General features: G+C 36.4%; 1 protein-coding gene across 7 annotated transcripts in view; it reads right to left on the reverse strand.

Annotated features, from left to right (window-relative positions):
* The window catches only part of PHKB (phosphorylase kinase regulatory subunit beta), a 259,693-nt gene that overhangs the window by 23,423 nt on the left and 209,315 nt on the right, over nt 1-26,955 (reverse strand). For 6 of the 7 annotated variants that reach the window (XM_027044492.2, XM_027044494.2, XM_027044497.2 and 3 more), the window contains 12 exons: nt 26,269-26,324; nt 25,651-25,744; nt 18,388-18,471; nt 17,781-17,885; nt 16,267-16,349; nt 15,974-16,064; nt 10,388-10,449; nt 10,139-10,301; nt 8,880-8,961; nt 6,924-6,981; nt 4,485-4,575; nt 1,461-1,663 (listed from right to left, as the gene is read on the reverse strand). In XM_027044492.2, coding sequence (XP_026900293.1) covers nt 1,461-1,663; nt 4,485-4,575; nt 6,924-6,981; nt 8,880-8,961; nt 10,139-10,301; nt 10,388-10,449; nt 15,974-16,064; nt 16,267-16,349; nt 17,781-17,885; nt 18,388-18,471; nt 25,651-25,744; nt 26,269-26,324 — 1,172 coding nt within the window. Of the gene's footprint in view, nt 1-1,460; nt 1,664-4,484; nt 4,576-5,508; nt 5,600-6,923; nt 6,982-8,879; nt 8,962-10,138; nt 10,302-10,387; nt 10,450-15,973; nt 16,065-16,266; nt 16,350-17,780; nt 17,886-18,387; nt 18,472-25,650; nt 25,745-26,268; nt 26,325-26,955 lie in introns of all 7 variants that reach the window. The other variant, XM_027044493.2, reaches the window with a different exon arrangement.

Here is a 26,955-nt window from a genome sequence, read left to right on the forward strand (position 1 = left end):
TACTAAATGAAAAAAGAACATTAAAGGTAAAAAGATAGAAGACAGTATACTAAGCTAATAATGACAGAAAAAGAAAGCAGGTATGGCAGTAGTATCAGTCAAAAAATAATTTGTTATGCACACTCAAGTATTTACAGATTGAATGGTATGATGGATTTCTTTTAACCTAGAGGGGGTGTTGGTAGGGTGGGTCATAGGTAGGGCATAGGATGATATTGTTGAAACTGAGTAAAAGTATGGGCACATAAGATTTTATTACTAGTCTCTATACTTTTGTAGATGTTTGAAATTAAAATATTTTTAAAAGAATTCAAGTAGAAAATAAATGGCACAAGGGAAGATATATTTTTAAAATTATAAAGTCCCACAAACAAACAAAAAAAACCCTTTAAAATATACAAAACAAAACTGATAAAAATGCAAGGAGGAGATAAATCCATAACTAAAATGAGAAATTAATATGTTTCACCAAAAATCAAGTAGGATAGAAATAGTAAAGATACTAACGATACATTTATATAATTAGGAAGTGATACACTTATTCATACTCACACACACTCACATATATTTGTGTCTGACAGACTATATATTCTTTTTAAACACTTAAAGAACATCCTCAATTGGCCATATATTAGATTACTCTATATGTGCAGTATTGTTTGATTCTTACAATTACAATATATTCATGTATGTTACAATAAAAATATGTTAAATAAAAGCATTTATACTTTATTTGGTTGTGGTAGTGTTTTAAAACATATTCTCTCATTTCATCTCACATAAAACAATGAGCCTGGTATGAAAGTGAGGCTAGAGAGGCTCAGCATCATTTATCTCAGGTCACTAAAGTGGTAAGTGGTGGCCAGGACCCACACTCAATTCTGAATGCTGAAGCCTCGTCAACTGGCCCTACCACACTGCCTCATAAAATTCTTGATTAAGAGGATTCAAGGTTGTCAGATCCTTACTTTTAATTTCTCCTCCAAACAGAACATTTATGATTTTAATAATTAAAAATTAGATTCTGGTAGAAAATGGATGCAGCAGAATATTGTTAAAAGAACAAATATTTTACCTGAGTGTATATCTTCCTCACACCCAATTTTACTGAAAATCATTCTTCTCTTAAGCCTTATCCATTTTATTTATAGAAAGTTTTACAAGTATTATGCTTATGTTTTGTTGTTGTTTTCTTTTTAAAACATGATGTAGCTGTTTAAATCCCTGGAGCTTGATTTTCCAGAGAACAGTTACGTCGTTATGCCTAACATGGGAGTTAAAAAAACAGGAAGATTCTTTCAGTTCATATGTATTTATTTCTTCAAACCACCAGATGTTGCCTCTATTACTTCAGAGAAAGATGTGCTTTCCTAGATACGCACCAGGCCTGGGGTAGGCCAAGTCTGTTGGAAGACACCTTGAACAATTCTGTTTACGCAAATGCAAAGCACTTTACTCACCCAATTCGTATTTTCAGCATGCCACTGAATAACTCAGGGTTATTGGAGATGATCCAGCCAATATGGATGACCAGTTCTTGCTGAATGACCGCCTCTCTCTCATCATGGGTATTACACTTGTAATAGATGATGTTCTTAATCACTCTTGGAGACAAAGGATTAGAGATAACCTCTTCTTCATGCCCAAAGGCACCCAGAGTTACCTATAAGTGGCAGAATTTTATTGCAAAAACTTCCTAGCTACTAAAAGATAAAAGAAAAAAAAATCAAGGCTCAGGATGACTGGCAGGCTGAAATTACTCTATGCGAGCTAGGGAATTAGGTAGAATAACTGTTCCTGCTATTTATTAAAATGGCTTTCAAAGCGTGACTCCCACTGGAGTTCATGATGGTTCACAGTCTGGTCTAAAATATGAGGGCAGGTAAGGGTCCCAGTTAGGGGAGTGAAGGTGAGTGGATAAAAGCAGGGAAGGAATATAAATAACTATTAAGAGAAAATTATTCTGAATGACTTTAGTACTAGAAACTCCCCAGAGAAACCAAAATACATTGGATAGTTTTACTTTACTGCACAGTCTATACAATTTAGTATTTGAGAGTACATTTTTCACTTCTTTTATAGTTTCTCATGTGGAACTTTTGCTCTTTAACACCACTATAACCTTTTCAAAGGCAGATGCAAGGTCATATGGTTCTAGTGTAGCCCCCACTTTTCTTGGCATAGTGTTAGGCACCTAGTGAGTATTAAAATACTTGTTGATGTATCTCTCACCTGTGGAGAGGGATAAATGAGGCTGCCCACAGGCCTAGGAAATGAGAAGGCACAGAGGGAAATGACAACAAATACTCAAAGCAGAGAGTGCTGCTGAAGCTGGCAAGAGGAATACTGGGTTTCTCTCTCTCCTCTCTCCTTGGCATATTGTCTCCCAGAAGAGTCTGCCTTCCCCCTCATTACCCTTCTCCTTCTCTCTTCCATGGACAGTGCACGATTATAAGAGGCAGGAAAATGAAGAGCTTATCAAAGGGCCCTTGTATTTTCAGAGATGAGGGGAGAGAGCAGAACATGGGGTCTTTTGCCTCAACTCTGTGATGGAGTGAAAACTGAGAACTGCTGGTTTATTATATCACAAGTGGTACCAACCAGTTAGTCCAAGTGCGATTACTTTTATTAAAATGTCAGTGTGTAAAGAAGAAAACAAATAGAAGGCACATTACTGCCTCTGGAAGCATTGATGACTAAACCACTATTTCATTCCGGAGAGCTTGAGGTGATCTGAAAGTGCTTTGTTTAAACAGTATTAACTTTCAGCATTTCATGAATCAGCGAATGCAAACTTTGAATGCTCCATTCTCATTTGTTTTTTGTAAAGGGGTAAGATGCAGTCAGTGAATGGACTTCATGCACCTGAACTATCAGCCTCCCAGGCTTACTCAGCTCTTAAGTGACTATTTCCCTGGGACATGTGATGGTCTGATGGGCAATGGTCCAGCCACAGCCTCAGGACAGGTTCCAAGGCTTCTGGGATATGGGGAGCAGAGTCTCAGGATCACAAGCTGCAAGCCCCTCTATATAATGCAAAGAATGGACATGACTAACCTACCCTTCTCCAAGTGTCAGGTGCCATTTGGAGATGACAAAGACCTCCAAAACCCTCTCATCTATTCATAGACAGTAGAATTAACTGTATTTTCAAATATACTACAGGGACCTAAAATCCAAGGAAAAGTAGCTTTCCAAAGCCCATTTACTTTCTTTCAGAGGTGATTCAGTCCAGGGCAACAGTATGAGACTATGGCTGGAGGTGAGGACCGTGGTGAGGAAGGGCACTGGATAACGTACTTCCTGTACCTTGGTCTATGTAGCTGACAAATGAGGATGAAAATTCTACCTCTTAATAATTTGGAGAAAATAGAGATAATAATATACATGAAAGTGATTTAACTTTTTCTTAAGGGTTTTAATTAGCATTATTGCTTTGTCATTGTTATTAAATGCTACAGGATAAAATAACTTACTATTCTAACATTTCAAGCTGGATGTCAAGATGATATAATTTCAATGAATTAAGAGCCCTGAAATGTAAGCAATGGGCTGATTCTATTAAAGAAGGTTACAAGTATTTCATACTATTAAAGCTTATTATACCCTTAGGTTAACTGTCAGGAAAACACAATAAAGCACACACATTCCCAAAGAAGAGAAAAAAAGCAAACAGGTTTTCATTCCAACCAAATGGTGGTTCAGCCAGGTAATTAGAGCTTATAGAAAACAAAACAAGAAATGAGCAGCCACATTCCACACTGCATACCCACGTGCACAGGCTCAATTCAAGCCACATGCATCAAGTGCCTACTCCAAGCCAGACCCCATGCTGGGACAGGACCAGACCTGGGCCCTGACTTCCAGGGGTTCACAGCCTACCCTGGGGTAGAGACACACATTGAAATGAACTGGAATCCAGGGCAGATTGTGAGAAGTGTCATAGGCCTGTTTTGAGAACCCAGTGGAGAGAAGGGCTGCTGGTTCTGCGATGGTTCTGTGAGAAGGAGCTGCTGAGAGCTGTCCCTTGTGGGAGTGGAGGAGCTACAGGGAGACGTGGCTCAAAAGGTTAAGGATCTGGGGAGTCAGTGCGTTTCTAAGGGTGAGAAGACTCTCATGTGGAGTAGAAGGAAAAATGTGCCCTTCACTATTCACCTGTCTTTGCCCTGCCTATCCTAAACCTGTCTGGAGTACCTCAGTAGGGATTAATCCATTTTCTGGGTCAGCATCTTCACTGATCTAAACACAGGAACTGAAAATCACAGCTCTAAGGTACAGCAGGAAAAAGGAGTGATCTACTTAGTAACTGTGCATTTTTAAGACCAGGTTTTGCTTGGGGAAGGAGCCTTCTGTAGAAATGCCTGAGCCATTGTTAATATGGTTGAGAGGCCTAGGACACTGAGGCTTGCTAGATTTAAAAGCAAGAGTCCTATCCAGAAACTTGTGATTGTGACCAAGTGACAGTCTGAAAATCAGATACTTACCTGTTTTCCCTGCACTAAAACATTAGTAATGGATGGGGCCAGGCTGTCCACTACTTTACTTAAAAGACTTGCTGCACAGCGCACAACCGACCTGGGGGCAAAGAAGAGAGCACGCCAGAGGTTGACAAATCTAAAAGATGATGAATGAATGGGGTCCCTGATGGAAGAGACTGAAAAATGTGCAGTTAGGTCCTCACATAATAATTTGGAGGAAATACTTAGCCGACCCTGGACCTAACAGCTGAAGTCTCCCAGACTGTAGACCATCCAGAATTAGGGAGGGATTCCTCATCCTCACCTCTGTTACCAGCACTGTTCATGCCATTATCAATTTAAAAAAAAGAAAAAGGGGGCCTAACCATGCCTTTGATGAGGAGTAGGAGGAGGAATTAAGTGAGTATTCTGACTTTGCATTAAAAAATTCATTATTAAGTATGTCACTGGTAAATGTCATCTATTCCTATAACCACTTTAAATCATGTTTCTTTTGGTGCCTAGATAACCAAATCCCTGGATTGGGGACTCTCTTAGTACTCAATTTTAGGAAGTGACACAATGAAATACCAGCATTTTTTTCCTGATAAAGCCAGAATGTTGGAGGACGGAATTCACACTGCTATTTTTACATTTCTGGAAAAGTCTCAGACTGTAGAGAGAACAGATTTTTTTAATGCATGGCACATGCAATATATAAGACATTTTTTCCCTCAAAAGTAAAATTCATGTGGAACTTCTAGATGAAAAAAATAAAATGAAAATATAGGTTTAAAACTGTTTTCCTGTATTTCAGGATATCCATGGATGCTGTCCTATAAAAAGCATTTATATTCTTTAATCTCAACATAGACGGATGAGTAGAAAATTAAGTCAATAACTGATAAAGTTAGTGAAACAAACACTTCCTACTTTTAGAGAAGCTTTCGCCCACACACTTGAAGACCAAAAGACATACTTAACCCTCAGAATGCAAATAAGCCCACACGTTTCAAGCAGCTTGAGTTTTTCCACATTCTGTGTGTGTTACCTGTTTCCCATGTACCAGAAAAGTAGTAATGTGTGGGGCTATAGAGGAAGAAAATTTCTGGGTAAAGGCAGCCCCATAGCGTACCGCCAACCTGGATGTGTCAGTGGAAAGCCATAAAAGGGAAAATACAGTAAATAAACTTACAGGCATTTGTTCTTTTAAACATAACAGCACTCTAAATATGTGCTAGTTAATGCTTTATCTACAATCCAAATATAATAACATAAAGCAAAAACAAGTCTGCTTAGCAAAAAATAAGACTATAGACCACATTTGAAACTTACTGGCTTAAAGAAACATCTATTGGCTTATATGCCTTACTGTGCTGAGAATTTACAGTGAAAATTTGAGATTTAGTGAGAGGATTATTATCTTATTTCTTCTGGGTTGGAATAATATATTTACTATAAATCATAGAGTTGAAATACTGCTAAGAAATTGTTTCATCAAATCCCCTTAGTGATTAGAAATTTGAGGCTTATTGAGGTTATGAGAGTTTCTTATCACATTGCTTGAGATCTTTTTTTTTCAAAATGAGATAATAATGGGTTGTTTAAAAAATACATGTACTCCTACTTTCAAAATGTTAGATTCTTCTAGTAAAATGGCTACAATTGCTTCCAAATACAGAGGGCTATGCATTTAGGCATACCTACCCCCACTGTGAATTGAAACAATTTTATCTCAACTTACCTAATTTTTTTTTCAGTCCCTGGGAGACTACTTTTGCAGAACATGTTATTTTACATGAAGCAACTGTAATCACTGGGATTCATTCTAACTTAAGTGGTAAGAGAACAGCCTTCTATTATTTTTGCTTATGATTAAATGAACCATTGGTCTCTTTTCATGGCCTTCTATGATCACAGAATAGATATCCTGAATACAAAGTAGAACCTAAAGAACATTGCTGGGACAGAGCAGGTGTGGTGTAGGAAAGACTCATTAGCATATCACTCCAGTGAATATGCTCTCTAGTTTCTATTCCTATGGAGGTCTTTATTCCCAGACATTATTTTTAATATCTTGGGAGAGCCATGATACAATGGAATGTAGGCAGGTCCTTAGAAAGTAGACAGAATCATGGCCATAACCTTGGAGTTTAAAAGTAAAAATTTGGGGCGCCTGGGTGGCTCAGTCAATTGAATGTCTGACTCTTGATTTCGGCTCAGGTGATGATCTCAGGGTCGTGGGATCAAGCCCCACGTTGGGCTCTGCACTCAGCGTGGAGCCTGCTTAGGTTTCTCTCTCTCTCCCTGTGCCCCTCTCCCTCGCTCACACTCTTTTTCTCTCTAAAATTAAAAAAGGTAAAAATTTGGATAAATAACCATCTTTAGGATTGGTCTATTACCTTTATGCCTTTAAACATGACAACACAAAAAATAAAACATAATGACAAGGACACTAATACGAACCAAAGCTTTTTGCTGCCAGCTCTTCTATAGACTCTCTCAATGTGATCAGAAACGGTTCCTAGACATTAGATAATAAAGTCTTTGTTGAAAAAAAAACACCTTTTAATTAAATGCATAACATTTATTCTCTTTAAAAATATTACTCTTGAATTTAATTTTTATTCCACTAGAGTTAATACATGCACATCCATTAGTATTCTGAACTACTTGACATATTTAAATATGTAACCCAAATATATAGTGTGAATGTCCCAGCACTTGTTAGTATTTACTTTGAGTATATGATTTTGGTGAGTACTTTATTTCTTGAAATTGATTGTCTTCTTAATTAATATGCAATCTAAATTTTTAACAATTAAAAATAAGTTATTTTAATTTACTAAAGAAAATAAACAGAATGCAGCAAATTGCACAAATACTATAGACTCTGAATATATATGATTCTTCATTTATGTGTTTCAGAAAACTTTTATAGAGACTCTGTTATGTGTATGATCCTTCCAATATGTACTAGTCCAAAAGACACCACTGGACTTCATTCTTTGGCAATTTACATGTGGTCTGGCCTCATGACTGGCTTGTCAACAATAAATTAATCATGGTGACAGGAGAGAGTAGCAAAAAGAAAACAAGGATAGAGAACAAGATCTTTATCATTTTACCATGAATATATTTTTTATAGCTTTATAACAAATTGGATAAAATTATATTCAGATTCTGTAGATGCTTATGATTTTCAATGTAAAAGATTTTATAGATTTAAAACTCAATCTTTCAAATATCTAAGCAAAATATGAGTATTATTCCTGCTTATAAAAATAGTTTAAAAAATAATTCTCTCAGCATTTTCATTATAAACAATTTTATATAAACTTCGTTTTATTTTAAAGCACTACTAAAATAGCCATTCTGAATTCTAGGTTCCTAATAAAATGTTTGCCTTTTAAAAATCCTATTGTTTTAGTTAAAGTATGAATTTCAATCAATGTCCTCAATATAACTGGGATTCTGCTTATAGTTTCAAGACTAATTAAAAACATGAAGTCTTCTGTCTGAAATTTGTTGAAAGTTTTTCTGCCTTTACTCAGTTAAGAAAATTAGGACTATTCAGTTGACATATATACTATTCAAGAAGTTTATCTCTTAGCTACAATAATGTAAAAACTAAGTAGACCTTATCTGAATACACAATTATGTTTGTTTACTGCCAAAACTATAAGTCTTATTAATTACATTGTTGTTCAGAACACTGACTCAGTTTGTAATCCTAACCAAATCAACATGCCCCTTTAACAGAGGATTTTCAGATGAGCCAAAAACTTTGAGTATCTTGGAATGTATTCTATATTATTCTATATAATAAAATGACAGAAGCAGATCATGATATAGAATTCAAGACTCCCTTAGAGTGACTCAACATACAAGTGTGGGTTTCAGGGATAATTGGGTTACATCCTTAATGCAGAATGGACATGATTAGAAATGATTTATTTTTGTTAACAATGTTTAGAGCACAGTTCTATTACATATCATGTTCCATTTCAAATGGCTGCTGCAGACCATGAAGGAGCTAATTTTTATAGCTTTAATGATTCAATATTATTCTTAAAAACAAACAGAAACTAAAACTGGAAACAGAAACTGTCAATAAACAACTATGAAAGAAGTCATCAAAGGTTAACAGTCACAGGCAGAATGAGGCCCTAACACCATTCAGACAATCAGAGAAACAATCAAGCATCATTGCATGAAAGCAATTTAGGAGTTCATACATCAGTCTATTCTACTCTAGGGGGTATGAATAAACATTTTCCATTTAAAGGTTAAAAAAAAGCATTTAATGGAGGATAAAATAACATAACATTTTAGTATCTATTCAAAAGGTATATTTGATATATACCCAAGAATAGAGAGATCTCATTATTTAAAAATTTTCTGTTAGGCATGTATATTTACCTTCCTTGGTGATGAAGTTGGGGCCTTCTCTTTTGAGCAGTATACCCAGCAGGATGACTTGGCTAGCCAGACAACTGCAGTCCTAAAAATACAAATCACTGTGAGTAACTGGAATAAAATGGGTACAGAATTTACCACAGAAATGTAACCACATGATGCAGAGAGGAAATCTGCCATGGAATTGTTACTGATCTGCCAGATCTGCCAGATCAATTGTTACTGATATATTACCAAGCATCAGATGACATTACACAACTATTTATCTAAGGTGTCTTGGAGACAGAGAGTAGACAAGTTGGCTTCCTCATGTGGTAGTATTTAATAATCAAATTTTCCAGTAAATAAGATAAGCAAGGGATAGAAAATGTCTACAAGCACTAATACTTGATTAATACTTGATTCTGTCACTCTCTGAGAAATTTGGCCATGCCATTCAACCATTCCCTTTTGTACATTGCTTATTCATAAGTGAGAGACCATGTTGCTATCAACCTATTATGAGGAGATGGATAAAAGAAGACGACATATATAGAGTGCTTTATATGTATTATGACACCATGCTATGTGTTTTATGCCTACCATATCATACTCATGGTAATGGAGATCTATAGATAATGTCAATCAATAACAAGGACTAATAATGTCTGGAAAGATATATATTTAACCTACATGCTCAAATTTGTGGTATAGCCCAACAAGATGTCATAGTATTTTAGTTCTATCATTAGAATTTCATTTCCTCGAATAACTACTATACTCCACTCTCGCACTACCTCTTTTAAAATGCAAATAATCTTAGGGAAGGTAAAAATTAAGTTGGTAACATAATATTCACATGGATGTGGTTATAGGATTGCTTTCCACAGTGACTGGAGAGACTTACAGCAAACATTAAGACCTAAACACTAGGGCAGGAGAGGAGATCTAAGTTGGGAAAAAGAAGGGAAGTGTACTAAAAGAGAAGTCTGGAGATCCCAAAGGGAATTATTCCTGACATAACTTCTTTAATGGCTCATACAATACCTTCATACCCAAGGCAACCCAATTTATCCCTACTCCTTAAGCATGTTTAAGACATCCATGCTAATGTCTTAACAATGAGAACAATCTCTCTCATTACTGCCCCTAATATAGAGAGGCCATCTACCCAGGCACATTTATCTACCTTCTCTGAGAGGACAAAAGAAAGATGGCTTGCCCCTGAGAATTCCTGCCTGTCAACCTCACTCAGAGCCATGTGGGAAATACATCTTCCTCACATTCAGTTTTTGAAGAATTTCATGGGTGGGCTTGTTCTTCCATTCGGTAATGGCGACATCTGGTTGCTGTTCTAGTTCAGGAGTACTGGGGGTGCTGCTTTGTCGTTTGACTTTTGAATGTTTGGGAAGTTCTAGTTCCTCAAAACTCTTAAATTCTGGAAGCCTAGAAATTAAAAGAAAAAGTTTCAGGTTTCCTGTATTTCTAATTCTAATTTCCTGCTTTTCTAATAAAAACCCAAAAGGACTTACTCTTCTGTGTCACTGATTCGTAGGAAGTCAAGTTGTTCTACTACAGCTCCAGATATTAGTGTCTGAAATGTAGTTGAGAAAAATCACAACTCTTAAATTCATGAAGCCATACACTTATGATCTGTAGTATGCAATACTTCAAAAAAGTTTACTTAAAAAACTACACACAACTCTTTTAAGTAATTTCTTAAATGAGCACTCTAAAATCAGATAAGTTTTCATATACAACAAAACCCTCTTAAAAAGAGATCACATAGGGGCACCTGGGTGGCTCAGTCAGTTAAGTGTCCAATTTTGGCTTAGGTCATGATCTCATGGTTTGTGAGTTTGAGCCCTACATCAGGCTATGCACTGGCAGTGCAGAGCCTGCTTGGGATTCTCTCTCTCTGCCCTCCCCACCCCCTCAAAATACATAAATAAACTTAAAAAAGAAAAGAACATACAAATCAAGCTACAAGTTCATGGGTCATAATAAATAGGAAAGTCAACATGAAAGGAACTGTATTTTTTCTCTATTCTTAGAAGTGTGGGCATTTACTTTTAAGCTAGAATTAAAATTCAGTACCTATTAAAGTGTTTAAAAATAGTGTGAAATAAAAAAAACACAACTAGAAATGCTATAATTGTTTTGGGAAAAATGATGTGAAATTGCACTATGAATTCTGTTACCATAATATTTCAGGGACATCCAATGATGGGATACTGCCAATCTCCATTTTCAGGAACATGAAGGTGTTGATTATAGAGGCCAGTGCTTCTCTACATTCTGGCAACCCATATTCAGATTTTATTTTTCATTAGTTCCTGATTATAGGTTAGCAAACTAAATAAGGCCAAACTCAAACACAGTTTTTGTTGGTCCATGGTTCATGGGTAAAGAACATAAATGAATGATAACCCACAATGGTGTTTTTAGCAATATGTGTCGTTTTTAATTATCTGATGAACTGTCAGATAAAATTGAGAATGTGCTGCATTAAAAAAAGCCATAAGATTATTATTTTAAAAATAAGGTTATTCTTTAATCAAAACTGTCTTATATATAACACTTTTTTTGTTTTCAAACTGTTCTTTTCAAATATGAAGCAACATGACACAGGAAATGTTTCACTTGTTGGCTAACCACCCAGAGTTGTGCTGCCTTCTCCTCTACTGGAAACTCATAAACAAAAGTAGATCATCAATCAACAAATACCCACTACAAATGTCAGGATGGACATATTACCAGCAATCATACTAAAGTCTCCTTGCAGAGTTTGAGTGAAGAAGGCCAAACATGCAACCGATCTGCACATTTTCATGTGGCCCAGCAATACTCAGGGTCTGAGAACAGTCTGTACCTGGGCAGATAGCAATGTTGAGCATAACAGAAGTCTGTTGAGTGATTATTTCCTAATATTCAGGCTTACATCTCCACATCTTACTCTCTGGTTTGTTAGACAAATATTTATTGAACACCTACCATGTTCCAGGCACTCAACTAAGTATTAAGAATATAGCAAGAATAAAATACACAAAATCCTTGCTTTCTTGAAATTGACCTTAGGTATGTGTAGGAAGTAGACAATATAAACAAAAAACTAAATATGTTCTATCTGATGATGTTAAGGGCAAAGTAGAAATAAGAAAAGTAGAGGATGGGAAGTGGGGTGGGGGAGTAGGAGGAGGAAGGTTTGTCATTTTATACAGGTGAACAGAAAAGTCTTCTGTAGTAGGGTGACATGTAAACGGAGACTGAAGGAAAGATGGTAGTCAACAATATCAATCTTAAGGAAGGATGTGTTGGGCTGAGGGAATAGCAAGTGCAAAGGTCCTGAGGTAGAAGCATGCTTGATGTGCTTTAGGAGCAGTAAAGAGGAGAGTGTGGATAAAGTACAGTAGACAGGGAAGATCATTAGGAGATGAGGTCAGAAAAAAAGGTCCAGATCATGGACAGCACAAAGACCACTGGAAGGACTTTGGTTTTCATTTTAAGTGAGAGAAAGTCATTGGAGGCTTAGGATATGTGACATAATCTAACTGTCTTATGACCAGGCAGAGTATGAAGATGCTAACTGTCTTATGGCCAGTAGGAATTTAGGAAACTGCTGTAAAAATATAGGTGAGGTATGATGGTAACTTGGGCCATGATGTTAGTGTTAGAGGTGATGGAAAGTGGTTAGCTTCTGGATATAATCTGAGGGTAGAGAAAACCAGATTTGATAATGGATTCTAAAAGTGTAAAGTATGAAAAAAAGAGAAGAATCAAGAATTATTTGATGCTCAAAGCTAATAGTTAATTCTGAAAACATAAGAAAAATCATTTTAATATTTTCTATTTTTAGTCTATCCACCCTATGTACTGATTAAGCCCATAAGGTAAATGTTAATAGGCAAATGTTAAATTCCATTAATAGTCTCTAGAGCTTTACATTTTTTTTAACATTTATTTATTATTGAGGGATGGAGAGACACAGAGTGTGAGCAGGAGAGGGGTAGAGAGAGGGGGAGACACAGAATCTGAAGTAGGCTCCAGGCTCTGAGCTGTCAGCACAGAGCCCGAAGTGGGGCTCGAACTCATGATCCGTGGGATCATGACCTGAGCCGAAGTCAGTTGCCTAACCAACTGAGCCACCCAGGCACCCCTCTAGAGCTTTAGATAAAAAAAAAAAAAAATCAGTTTGTTAACAGAGGCTCCTAAATTAGTTTTATAAAAAAGCTTTACTAGGCACTAATACTTTAGTTCTGATGGTAATTAAATAACCTAATATTATTATATATATGTCAAATGAAATATAATATTCAAAAAGGTATCCTGCTCTGCAATACCTAATTCTATCCTATGAAGATCCTTTCTAGCTGAACATTCTACCGAAGACTGTACTCCATCCTGTCATCCTGCATCCCTACCTGGCTTTTTTCTTTTTCTTTTTCTTTTTTTCCACTATTTTATCCCCAGTGCCTAGAGAGGGAGCTCAATCAATATCTGTTGAATCAGTGAACCAATATTTACACATTTCCTACAGAGAGAACAGTAGTGAGCAGATCACTCTGGGAATTCAGAGATGAATCAAACTTGGCCTGAAAGAGTTTTCAATCCACAGAGAGAAGCAGACACAGGAAACTAGCTACACCTAAATTAAGAGCTATAGCAAAGGTTCAAGCAAAATGCCACAGAAACACACTGGAATGAGAAATTAATTCAACCTTGGAGACTTCACTAAAGAGGTGACATTGACCTAAATTATAAAATTAAAGTATTTAGAAGGAAAAGAAAAAAGAAAAAAAAAACAACAACTCTAGAATAGAATAACAGCATGAGCAGGAAAAAATTCCAATTACATTTAGGGATTTTGAAAGTACCCAGTATACTTGGGGAGTGGAAAGCAAGGAATGAGCTAGATGGAAAGATCCTGGGTGATGAAGCTATGAAGGGAGGCTGAGGCCCAGTGACAAGAGAACCCATGGATCACAGACTAAGGAAATTTGAAAGGACTTGATATGAAATCCAAGAGAAGCATATAGATGCTATTTTCATTTACTATATTAAAGAGAAGATGAAGGCTAGGGTGGGGGGGATGAGGGTTGTTGTTTAATAAGTATAAAGTTTCCATTCTACAAAATGAAAAGAAGCCTATTCTTTGGTTAAAGACTGTTCTCAAGGGTATAAGGCACAACAGAGATCAGTGGACACAAATATTCAACAGTAGACTAAGGTGAAAGACTACACAGTACTGTGGGACCCCCTGGCTTCTTCCCTAACCCTGTTCTCAGCACATGAAAGCAAAATGCATGCCATTCAGACAAAAAATTAGATGATTATTTTGGAAACTGAAGAGCCTAAGAGAAAAAAATCTCCAGATACTGGCAGCTGGGGTTTCCCCCAACAAAAAGAGCCCTTGCCACCAGACTACCTGATAAATGACTTCATCATGACAAGAATCTTTGTTCCTAAACACAGAGCTCCCAATAAACTTCTTATTCTTTCACTCTTAAAAATGAATGGATAGCTAAAGATTACCACATATCTGACAAATGCCTCCAACATGAAAATACTGAGTGCACACATGTGCGCATACACACACACACACACACACACACACACACACACACACAACAGAAAAAAGAAACCTGAAAGATATAAGGCAGAGAATAAAATTTCAAAAACTGTCTAGTTGATAATCTCAGGAAGATAAATTATAATATCTAGAAAATAAAAACATGATATTATGAAAATGGAAAATTAAAACCATGATAGTCAAAATACAAAACTTAACAGAGAAGCTGCATGATAAATATGAAAGAAATTTTTCCAGGAACCATGACAAAAAGACAATAGAATAGCAACAGAAAGTGACAGAAAATAACGAGGAAAGATATTTAAAAAACTAGATAAAAATCAATCAAATATGCAAAACACAAGCACTGGTGAATAAGTATGTAAACATGCCATTTGTAATATTACCTATATAGGTCCCTCTATAAATTTTCCTTTTTTCTTACTCAATATTGAGAACCTACTACATGAAAGACTCTACAAGATAATCACAATTCTTCATAGGAAATAAGTAAGGCACTTAAGTCCATGATGGACTACAATCCAAGTAGTTCATGTCAAAGGTCATAAAAGGATGTTCAAGAAGAGTACTGTTACTTTTGGCATAGGTGATTTTGCAGAACTGGCCCTAAAGTTTGGTAAGATTTTACTTTTATTTTTTTTACTTTATTTTATTTTATTTTATATTATTTTTTAAGTTTATTTGAGAGACAGAGAGAGTGAGAAAGAGAAAGCACATGTGTGAGTGTGAGCAGGGAAGAGGGGCAGAGAGAGAGGTGAGAGAGAATCCCAAGCAGGGTCTGTGTGCTGTCAACACAGAGCTCGATGTGGGGCTTGAAGCGTGAACAGTGAGATCATGACCTGACCTGAAATCAAGAGTTGGACACTTAACCAACTGAGCCACCCAAGTGCTCCTAACATTTGTTAAGATTTTAAAGAGCAGACACCTTGAAAGAAGGAAGTTTATTCCAGGCAGAGGAAATGGCATGAGCAGAGGGGCAGAACCTCACAAAGTCAGAACACAGTAATTCATCTGTATTGGCTGAAACACAAAGTGTTTAGTAGGAGATAACTGGGCAGGGAGGCTGTTCTGGCTAATAGGGAACCACAAGGGGCTTTGTTATTTAGGAGTTGAGAAACGGTGCTGTGAGGTCCTGAAATGAACGGAGATTATCTCCAGGTTGGATATTACTGTGGAGCAGGGAAAAGAACACTGGACCAGGGAGTTAGGCAACTGGTACCTGTGCCTAAAGGCACAAGATTATATAGCAGGTCACTTCACTACTCTGGACACCAGCTTCCTCAACTGCAAAACAGAGGTTGGAGATGAGTTATTAAAGTCTAAAATTCAGGTTGGGAAACCACTCCAATTGTTCAAGCATCAGATTGGAGGAATAAAGATAAACTGATGGTTACAACACGAATAGGAAGGTAGGCACAAAATAAAAGCTTAAGCAAAAGCCTTAAACAGAACATATATGAAGAAATACAGCTGCATCTGTGCCTTACTTGTCATGAAAACAGAAACACACTGAAATTCAGAAGACTACCTGTAGACGATCAACATGAACTTTGACTCCTCCAACCATTCCTTTTTTAAAGGCTGCCAACATATCTAATATGGGGTTGAATCGGCTACCTCTAAAAAATATAAACAGACAAACAAAAGGTGCATTATTAACAACAGAATGAGAAAAAATCTAATACTAAGTATCCTTTACATATGCAAGTCTCTCTGACACATGCAGACAAAGATATAAAAATAGGAGGAAGCCCTGCTGCCAAAGGATTCACAGTCTTAAAGATGGAAGATGGGCATACCTCATTTCTTTCATCAACCTACCGTATATTGTCTTCCCGGATGAGAACAAGGAAAAGTGGGCGTCCATGCATTTTCCAGTATTGCTTAATGAACTGTAGTGCATTCTATCAAAACATAAGAGTGAGGTAGAATGTAATGGCACCATACCTGAGCTGATCAGGAGTTGTGGCAAAGAGCCAAAAAAACTCTCATATATCAAGACAATTCAGAGTCAAACTCTGGGTAGGATAGACTACATAGGTGTAGAAATGTTCTGATACATACATGTTACAAGTATGAATATATACAAGTTAAGTTTGAAACTTTTTTGACTTTAAACTTTATTCTTAGAAGTAATCAGATTGCACATATTTTAAGGCTGCTTCTTTTTTGGTGGCCTAAAAAAAAAAATTCAAGAATGGTCCCAGAGGAAGAAAAAAAAAGAGAGAGACAAATCAAGAAATTTACTCTTAACTGTAGAGAACAAACTGGTGGTTACCAGAGGGGAGGTGGGTGGGAGGATGAAATGGGTGATGGAGATTAAGGAGTGCACTTGTTGTGATGAGCACCAGGTGATGTATGGAATTGCTGAATCACTATATTGTATACCTGAAACTAATATAACACTGTATGTTAACTATACTGGAATTACAATAAATACTTAAAAAAGAAAAAAACAAAGAATGGTCCCAGGGAGGAAAAATCAACCCAGGGGTTGTCTCTTAAAAGATTAATCCTCACTCCACATTACTGTGCATTTATTACAGCAGGTAGAAGAACCTAGACAGAATCTATACAGACCATCAGAAATGTGGAAAGAGTTCTTTTTTTGACTCAATTTCTACTGTCGTTGTCATCATCATCATATCAAAGACTTACATAACACTTCACTATGTCAGGCACTATTCTGAGTGTTTTACATACTTATTTAATTCTCAGAATATCCTTATTATTATTCAGTTATACAGATGAGAAAAGAGACTTCTCTGTGTCTTGCCCAAGTAACTTGCCCAAGTAACTTGCCCAAGATCACACAGCTGGTAAATAAACAGTACAGCCAATATCTTAACAAATGGAATCTGGGTCTAGAATTCATGCTCTGAACCATGACTCTAAGCTTCTCTACTCTGCAAATGGAAAAGGGAGTGGAGGAAACTTTTAACTGACTGTGTGTTATGAGTCAGTTGAGGTTTTACCTGACATTCTTCATAAATAAAATTATCTTGCTAACTCAACTTTTGTTCAAAAAGAGATAAACTACTGCTGTCGTATGAACATGGCTCCCCTTCTGCTTTATAAACTATATATTTTCATTCCATTTGTAGAATGGTCTATCAAGCAAAGTCATACAACTTAATATAAAACACACTCCATCTATTACTCTAATGCTGCAAGCAATTTAACTCTTTCTCCAAAGCCACGCAGACATTGTTTTACTTTCATATTTTACACTGTGTTAACCCAGTGTCACAGACTCCAGGAGCACTCAATTTCATATGAGAAAATCAGTAGAAACAAAGTCATTCAATTTCAATAAAAAGGGGCTCTGAAACTACCTTTATGTCATCTATCAGCAGTAAAACATCTTGAGACATGTAGAAATCACTTAAGTCGAAGATGATAGGGTAACAAACCACAGTCTTTCCTAGAATGCGATAAATCTGTAAGAGATAATTAAAAAATATATATATATATATACACACACACATATATATATACATATAACATATATATATATATATATGTTATATGTATATATATAAAAGAACCAAAGACACAGGTACAGTAGCATAAGCCATAATAAAAAATTAAAACTGATAATGAAATTTTAAAGTTTCTTGATTAGATCAGTAAGATCAGTACACTAATAGAGTAATCCATCTCTACTGTGATGGAAAAAGCCTGTTTGAATAAAAACTGTCATAATCAGGTATCCTACAATGTTCAGAAATAATATAGCAGTTAGATGCTTATTCATTCCTAGAAGCCTTCTGTGATATCATACAAAATAAACAGTAAGATTTACTCGTAGAAAATAATAATTCAGATAAGTAGCCTAAGTATGTAATGAAATGTGAGAATGGATGCATAGCAGATTAAACATCATTTCATTCTGTGGTTTTATAATCTGAACACTGCTCCACAAGGAAATTTCATAACCACCTTTGATGTACCGAGGCAGCCAATGGGTCTATCCGGTCTTCCACAGAGTCCTAATTTTTCATTGATACCCAGGTGGAAATAAGCCTGTAAGACATAAATTTATAAATTAGGCAAGAAGAATCCATGCTTTTCCTTTTTTGCCCCCTTTGTCCCCCTAATGCCCTAACTTCTGATCTTTCCAGAGGAAAAATGGCCAGGGAAACCTTATTCAATACATTTGTAGGAAAATAAGCCAGCCAATGATGTCAACTTAGATTTGGGGGCACTGAGAGATTTGAGAGCATATCTTTGCAGATCTGCAAAGCAACATTCTAAAAGTTGACATTTTTCTTGTGCTATCATAAACGTACAACTTGCAGCATTCTGTCCAATTCATAAAAGAACACAAAGAGGCAAATGTTTCCTGTGTAATAAAAAATCTGATGAAAGTTTTAAAATTCAGGGACTCACATCTCCTACTAGATTCCGACTTTCAAGTATTTCCCACAAAAATGGAAATGTCTTTATTGATTTTTTTGATAATATGAATTTTATGAAAAATGTAAGCCACGTGCTCCAAGTGAATGGTGCTGTTTACTCTCACAACCCTGTAGGTGATAACTCTTGCACTTTGATGTATGTTGAAGGAAGTGTAATTCATTGTGTGAGCCCTAAAAAACATGGGAAGTATAGGCACGGTTACAGATTTTTAAAAATACACAGATAAATATATATCCATATTACACACATAAATCAATATGTATATATGTTTACAGAAATGGGTTCATAAATATATATCCATATTACACACATAAATCAATATGTATATATGTTTACAGAAATGGGTTCATATACTATATATATCTCTTTGGTGTCCTACTTGTTAAAATTTAGTACTGTGGTGTTCCAGTTTCAAGATGGTAAACTGAGTGTATGCATTTACTGTACATTTCAATATTGAAATAATGGAAGAAATATAAAGACCCAAAAAAATATCTGTAGCCCTCACTACTGGAAAACAGAAAAAAGTGCCACAGTGGAGAAGAAACTTCTAGAATTTCTACAAAGTAAAAACAGAGGGACTTGGAATAATTCAGTTGTTAATCAGTGCCAGAGCTGAGCATTTAATCCAATTAGAAGCCTCCTTACCCAATCCTATTTAACACCTATCCCTTGATGAAGGTAGTTCCCAACTTTTTGTTATTTCAAACCAATTCAATAAACATCTCTGGATGGTGTACTATTGTTTCTGTAGGATAATCTCCTAGACTTGCTGGATCAAAGAGAATATATGTTTTCTTTGCAATATAATGCCAGGTTGGTCACCGTGTAGAAATAATGGACCAATTTACATTGGCATTAACAGTGCATGGGCCTTTTTCTTGGGTCAAAATGATATTTCATCTTAAACTACTCAATTCAAATAATTTATGGTTGACCATTTTCCCATATATTTAATGGCTGCTTGTATGTTCTATAAAGTTTTCCATTTGTTCCCTTTTCTATTGGGCACTTTTCATTCTTTTTTGATTTGTAAGAGGTCTCGGTATATTAAGAATATTACCTTTTGTATAAATATTTTACCCAATTCACTCATCTTCCATGTTGTGATGAAATGTGAGAATGATTGCATAGTAGGTCAAACATCATTTCAGCATGTGGTATTTTAATCTAAACATTTTTCTACTAGGAAATTTCACAAAGCACCTTTGATATGCCAGGTTCATCTTCAGCTATATTTAGTCAAATTTGTCAATCATTTCCTTAATGGCTTTTTTAGCACTTGTATTATTCTAAGAATGGATTTTCACTCCAAACAGCTGTAAACTGCTCTTCAATTTTTTTCCTAGTGATTTTATGCTTAAATCATTTTTTAAAAAATAAGTAAAACTTTGGTTTGCAAGACTAATTCATTCCAGAAACATGCTTGTAATCCCAAGCACTTGTATATCAAAGCAAATTTCAAGAACCATTGATTGGCTCAGCTGTGATCATGTGACATTCAGCATCATGTAATACTCGTACTACAAGATACTGCTCACTTATCAGTTAAAATTTATTAGAAATACTTGCTTGTCTTGCTGAGCACATGTAGAACAAGTTATTTGCAATTCAAGGTTTTAAATACATTAAATCTTTAATCTGTCTGGAATTTATTTTTCTGTTTGATGAGGGGTAGAAATCTAACCTGTTTTCCTAAGTGGAAAATCAAACCAACTGTTTCTACATAATCTACTGATTATGATTTGAACTGACTTCAAATATCTACCTCACTATACACAAAATTAATGTCTCTTTGATTCTGCTATGGTGTACATTTCCGTGTCAGAGTTACGTCTGTGTCTCTTTCTCTTTCTGCATTGTTATCTCCCTACAGAACAGCATATCCTGGGTTGGCTGGCACTCTGCCCAGCATATAGCTGGTGCTCAGCAAACACCTGATGGATGAATGAGGGAGCATGTCCTCCAGAGCTACATGTGCTGTGAAATCTGATTCTTGAATAGCACTGGTTTTACTGCCAGGAAAAGTACTATATAAGCATTAGGATATATAGCTGTACTGAAACTATCGCACATTATGCTAGATGGAAACTCCTTTCCCACAAATACTTTCAAATTTTCTGAAATAAATGTTCTAAACTATTTTAGATTTCTTCTTTTGGACAAGTGACTAATCAACCATTTACAAGTTAAAATGGACCAATCTAGATTTCCTTTAAATACTACTCTATCACAGTAAAAGAGTTTTCCTTAACTTTCTGAACCACAGTACAGCAAGTCTATGACAGGTAAGTAGACAGACCTGGAATGCTTTCTGCATTCCCCTGTGCATATTATACTGTCCCCACATTGTACATATTCACACCATTTAATCCACTGAAATAGGATATAGTAATGGCTAAATGACCCAGAAGTACAGAAGTACTTCATCCTAGGTCTGCACTATATTCATATCCCCCATAAAGCAAAAACCACACCAACCACCGCATCATGAAACGTTAACCATACACGGTAAAAGCCCTGTCCTCACATACTCTTAAGTTGGTTGAAGGAGGGTGCAGCTCCTCAGAACAGAAAGATTAGCCATTGGCATAAGAATATGTGTATTAACTAAGATTTGCGGGAACATTTTTACTTTTAAAAGGTGGAATTATTATTGAGTAATACATAGAACTGTGAAGTCACTACAGTGTGCACTTGAAACTAATATAACACTGTATGTTAACTACACAGGAATTACATTTTTTTAAATTAATTTTTTTAATTTTTTTTTAATTTAATTTTATTTTTTCAACGTTTATTTATTTTTGGGACAGAGAGAGACAGAGCATGAACGGGGGAGGGGCAGAGAGAGAGGGAGACACAGAATCGGAAACAGGCTCCAGGCTCTGAGCCATCAGCCCAGAGCCCGACGCGGGCTCGAACTCACGGACCGCAAGATCGTGACCTGGCTGAAGTCGGACGCTTAACCGACTGCGCCACCCAGGCGCCCCTAATTAATTTTTTTTAAATTTACATCCAAATTAGCATATAGTGCAACAATGATTTCAGGAGTAGATTCCTTAATGCCCGTTACACATTTAGCCCATTCCCCCTCCCACAACCCTTCCAGTAACCCTCTGTTTGTTCTCCATATTTAAGAGTCTCTTATGTTTTGTCCCCCTCCCTGTTTTTATATTATTTTTGTTTCCCTTCCCTTATGTTCATTTGTTCTGTCTCTTAAAGTCCTCATATGAGTGAAGTCATATGATGTTTGTCCTCTAATTTCACTTACCATAATACTCTCTAGTTCTGTCCACATAGTTGCAAATGGCAAGATTTCATTCTTTCTGATTGCCAAGTAATATTCCACTGTATACATATATACCACATATTCTTTTTCTATTCATCCATCGATGGACATTTGGGCTCTTTCCATACTTTGGCTATTGTTGATAGTGCTGCTATAAACATTGGGGTGCATGTGCCCCTTCGAAACAGCATACCTGTATCCCTTGGATAAATACCTAGTAGTGCAATTGTTGGGTCATAGGGTAGTTCTATTTTTAATTTTTTGAGGAACCTCCATACTGTTTTCCAGAGTGGCTGCACCAGCTTGCATTCCCACCAGCAATGCAAAAGACATCCTCTTCCTCCACATCCTCATCAACATCTGTTGTTGCCTGAGTTGTTAATGTTAGCCATTCTGACAGGTATAACGTGGTCTCTCATTGTGGTTTTGATATGTATTTCCCTGATGATGAGTGATGTAGAGCATTTTTTCACGTGTCAATTGGCCATCTGGATGTCTTCTTTGGAGAAGTGTCTATTCATGTCTTTTGCCGATTTCTTCACTGGATTATGTTTTTGGGTGTTGAGTTTGATAAGTTCTTTATAGATTTTAGATACTATCCCTTTATCTGATATGTTGTTTGCAAGTATCTTCTCCCATTCCATCAGTTGCCTTTTAGTTTTGCTGATTGTTTCCTTCGCTATGCAGAGACTTTTTATTTTGGTGAGGTTCCAGTAGTTCATTTTTGCTTTTGTTTCCCTTGCCTCTGGAGATGTGTTGAGTAAGACGTTGCTGCGGCCAAGATCAAAGAGGTTTTAGCCTGCTTTCTCCTCGAGGATTTTGATGGCTTCCTGTCTTCTGTTTAGGTCTTTCATCCATTTTGAGTTTATTTTTGTGTATGGTGTAAGAAAGTGGTCCAGGTTCATTCCTCTGCATGTCGCTGTCCAGTTTTCCCAGCACCACTTGCTGAAGAGACTGTCTTTATTCCACTGGATATTCTTTCCTGCTTTGTCAAAGATTAGTTGGCCATATATTTGTGGGTCCATTTCTGGGTTCTCTATTCTGTTCCATTGATTTGAGTGTCTGTTCTTGTGCCAGTACCATACTGTCTTGATGATTACAGCTTTGTCGTATAGCTTAAAGTCCGGGATTGTGATGCCTCCTGTTTCAGTTTTCTTTTTTAAGCTTGCTTTGGCTATTTGGGGTCTTTTCTGGTTCCATACAAATTTTAGGATTATTTGTTCTAGCTCTGTGAAGAAGGCTGGTATTATTTTGATAGGGTTGCATTGAATATGTAGATTGCCTTGGATAGTATCAACATTTTAACAATATTTGTTCTTCCTATCCAGGAGCATGGAATCTTTTTCCATTTTTTTGTGTTTTCTTCAATTTCTTTCATGAGCTTTCTATAGTTTTCAGTACATAGATTTTTCACTCTTTGGTTAGATTTATTCCTAGGTATTTTATGGTTTTTGATGCAACTGTAAATGGGATCGATTCTTTGATTACTCTTTCTGTTGCTTCATTGTTAGTGAATAGGAATGCAACTGATTTCTGTGCATTGATTTTATATCCTGCAATTTTGCTGAGGAATTAAAACTTTTTTAAACTTGGGCTTATAAGAAGCAACATATTAGGCAGTATATCTTAGAGGACAAATCCCAAAGAGCAGCTAGCTTGGAACACAGAGGCTGTAGCCACAGAAAATCTTCCATCTTGATACATGCTTAGGGAAGTTAGGCCCTTGGTTCCAAATCTTGTTTTAACCATACCACACACCCAAACTCTAAACCATTTGTTCATATCATCTTTAAAACAACAAAATATAAAATAAGTAAGGACCAGTTGTAAGTCTTCACCTTACCCTTAATGGAATGCTTTCTATCATCTCCACAGCACCCTGTATAAACTTATCAAAGTGGATTATAATTAGCTATTTTTCCTGTCATACTAATAGATTCAGAGTTCACTGAGAACAGGAACAGAGCATAGAGCCATTTTATCTGAGTGCCCAACACAAAACTGCACATAGCAGGTGTTCATTAATGAATGAATAAAATGCCACATTTAAGTCATTTGGAGCCATGCTGGTCTTTTAAATCCTGACTGCATGTTGTCTGGTAGAGTACAGACTCACCTAGCATAAAAAAGTTGCAATATAAATTAGGCCTGAAAAAAACAGATTCAGGTTAATTTGCTTTGAGCTCATGTTTATCAAAGAATAATAATCTTTGTTACTATTCTCTGGAGCTTTCAGTGAAGAAGCATAAAAAGTTTATCAGCAAACATAGCCTATAACTGAATGATAAATGCAGTGTTACAGCCTTAGATTTTCTCCACTTCCATGCTGCCTCCTCTGCTTGTCTTGTGGATCCTCAGTTCCTCTCCTTTTCCACTCCAAACCCATTTACATCTTTGTGTGATTTTAAAGTGTTACCTACTCTAGGGATCCTTGCATTTCAGCGTTAGCTCTTTAATCAGGGTGGGAAGAGTTCTAAATTTGTTAAAGGAGGTTTAAGAGCTCTCAAAGATCTGGTGCTCTGGGTAATCTGACACCCAGATTCTGGTTTTCTTGCCAATGGATAGGCTCCTGTCTGATTAGCAGTGATGCTCTGAGGCCCTGCCTTCTCCCATGCAATGTGCACCTCACTTCTCTAAGCTTTTCTTCTTTGCTATAGCATCAAGGCTTTGACCACACACATGTATATCAATCTAAATGAGCTGACCTTGATCATTTGAGAGAGATAATTCTAAATACTTACCCCAAACACTTCAGAGTTTGTTCCTGCAATGTTTTTAATAATTACTAAGTAAAAGTGATAGTTTATAAATAACTAGTGGAAGTCAACAATTTCCTGTCCCTAATAGGCAGGAATATTCCTAAACAGGCATTTCTGAATATATCGGCAGAGCAGCGCATGCTTAAAAGACCTCAAAAGTCACCTTTTAATCCAATTCAGATAAGTATTTAACTGCATACAAGATAAACTCAGATGTTACTTTATAATTACTTTGAAACCCAGCAAACCAAAAGTGTAGAATTACTTCAGACCTCAAATGATAAGGCAAGAGAAAAAGGGAAGTAATTATTACCAATAAATATTTACAAGGTTTCTTTAATAGTTAATGTAAGGGAAAATTATCAAATCCAATGTAAAGATTAATTTTACACACAATTACTAAAATTAAGGTTAATTCATTATTCAAGTGCTCAGTCTAGGTCAGTAATAGACTTTAGAAGGGAGTAAGAATCAACAAGACTTATGAATATAATGTATATACATACAATTTAGTTTTTTTTTGTTTGTGTGTGTGTGTGTGTGTGTGTGTGTGTGTGTGTGTTTAGTTAATAATGTCTGATAAAGTAGGTTTTTCAACTTAATTAGAAAGGCTTTTAGATTAATGACCCTATTTCAGAATTGGGCTTTAACTATGCCACCTGACTGTAAACTAAGTCTAATAATCATGCTCTAGCACCTCCACAAAGTCAACAAAGAAGCAGAATCACTTACTTTCACCAGCTCCTGCTGAGCCCAAATCTGAATGGGCTCTACCTGTTGAGGTGTTTGGGTCTGAATACCATACGTGTTGAGGAAAACTTGAAGGCTAAAGAAAATAGGGAAAAAATGAGAGACATTTTTAGGCAATGCATGTAAAGTGTGGAGAATGGTGGAGGAGAAAGAGGAGGAGAGAGATGAGACTACACTAGCTTGGAGAACGTTTTCATTTATTAACACGAGCAATATGCCATCTGCCCTGGGTTCCAGAGGCCCTCTTGGGTTCTTCACAAGGTATTAGATGGGAGCTCTGAGGGCTGGAAGAAAGAGTAAGCACTGATTTTGGGAATCTCCATTATTTGTTGCACTAACTTCTCAAAACTACACCCTAGACAACACTGGCACAGGTCACAGTCTTTAATATTCACATCAACTAAAAGAAAGTTATTTTTAATCACGAAAAGATTGTTGTTCTGGCACTTAAAGTAACATTAATGACAGACATCCTTGAAACCCTGTCAAGGGGTTTGTGAAATTAATCTCTCCCAAGAGACTCAATATTGCAACATAAAGCAATAAGCCCCCCAACCCCCCACTTCCCAAAGGAACACACCACCCATCTGGATTTCATACCGTTGACTTTCTGCTATGAGTGCTACGTGAACTACCAAATCATTTTCCAGTGGGCCCTGTAATACAGAATAAGGGGTGGGGGGGGGGGACATTTTAAAAGATCCAGTCATCATCAGATACAATGAGAATCAAGGACAATATTAACCATCTCTAAGCAGTTCATTAAAATGATGAACACCTACTGGCTCCATGCAGTCACCTCTCTTTCCTTGCTCTCCACTACCTACTAATCAATTTGATGGTGTAGACAGAGTAATGGAACACCAAGGAACGGAAAGCCATAAATCTCACCGCTACCAGAGGGGCTAGCCTGTCAGGACTATTTTGAATGATGCATAAGAGTAGTCTGGGGACTGAGAGTCATTTTCCATCATTTAACTCTGGAGGGAAAGGGAGGAACTAAAAATAAAAACCCAGCTTGCGTATTCTCTATTAAATATGATCGTGAGTTAAACTGTTCATTTGGTATCTTAATCACATATAAGGCTATTCTCTTTCTTATTAGCCAATTTTCCTTTGGCACCTATACATCAAAATAGCTTTATTCTAATATATAATTCCTATACTAGAGAATGAACTACCCAGTTGACTATGTAATTAACACTTTATTCAATAAATACAAGCTGTTGGGCTTAATAGTTCTAATCAAAGATAGTGTTGGATATTTGCTACTCCTTCTTGTGTGTG

Source organism: Acinonyx jubatus, chromosome E2, assembly GCF_027475565.1.
Source record: "Acinonyx jubatus isolate Ajub_Pintada_27869175 chromosome E2, VMU_Ajub_asm_v1.0, whole genome shotgun sequence".
NCBI classification, from domain to species: Eukaryota; Metazoa; Chordata; class Mammalia; order Carnivora; family Felidae; genus Acinonyx; species Acinonyx jubatus.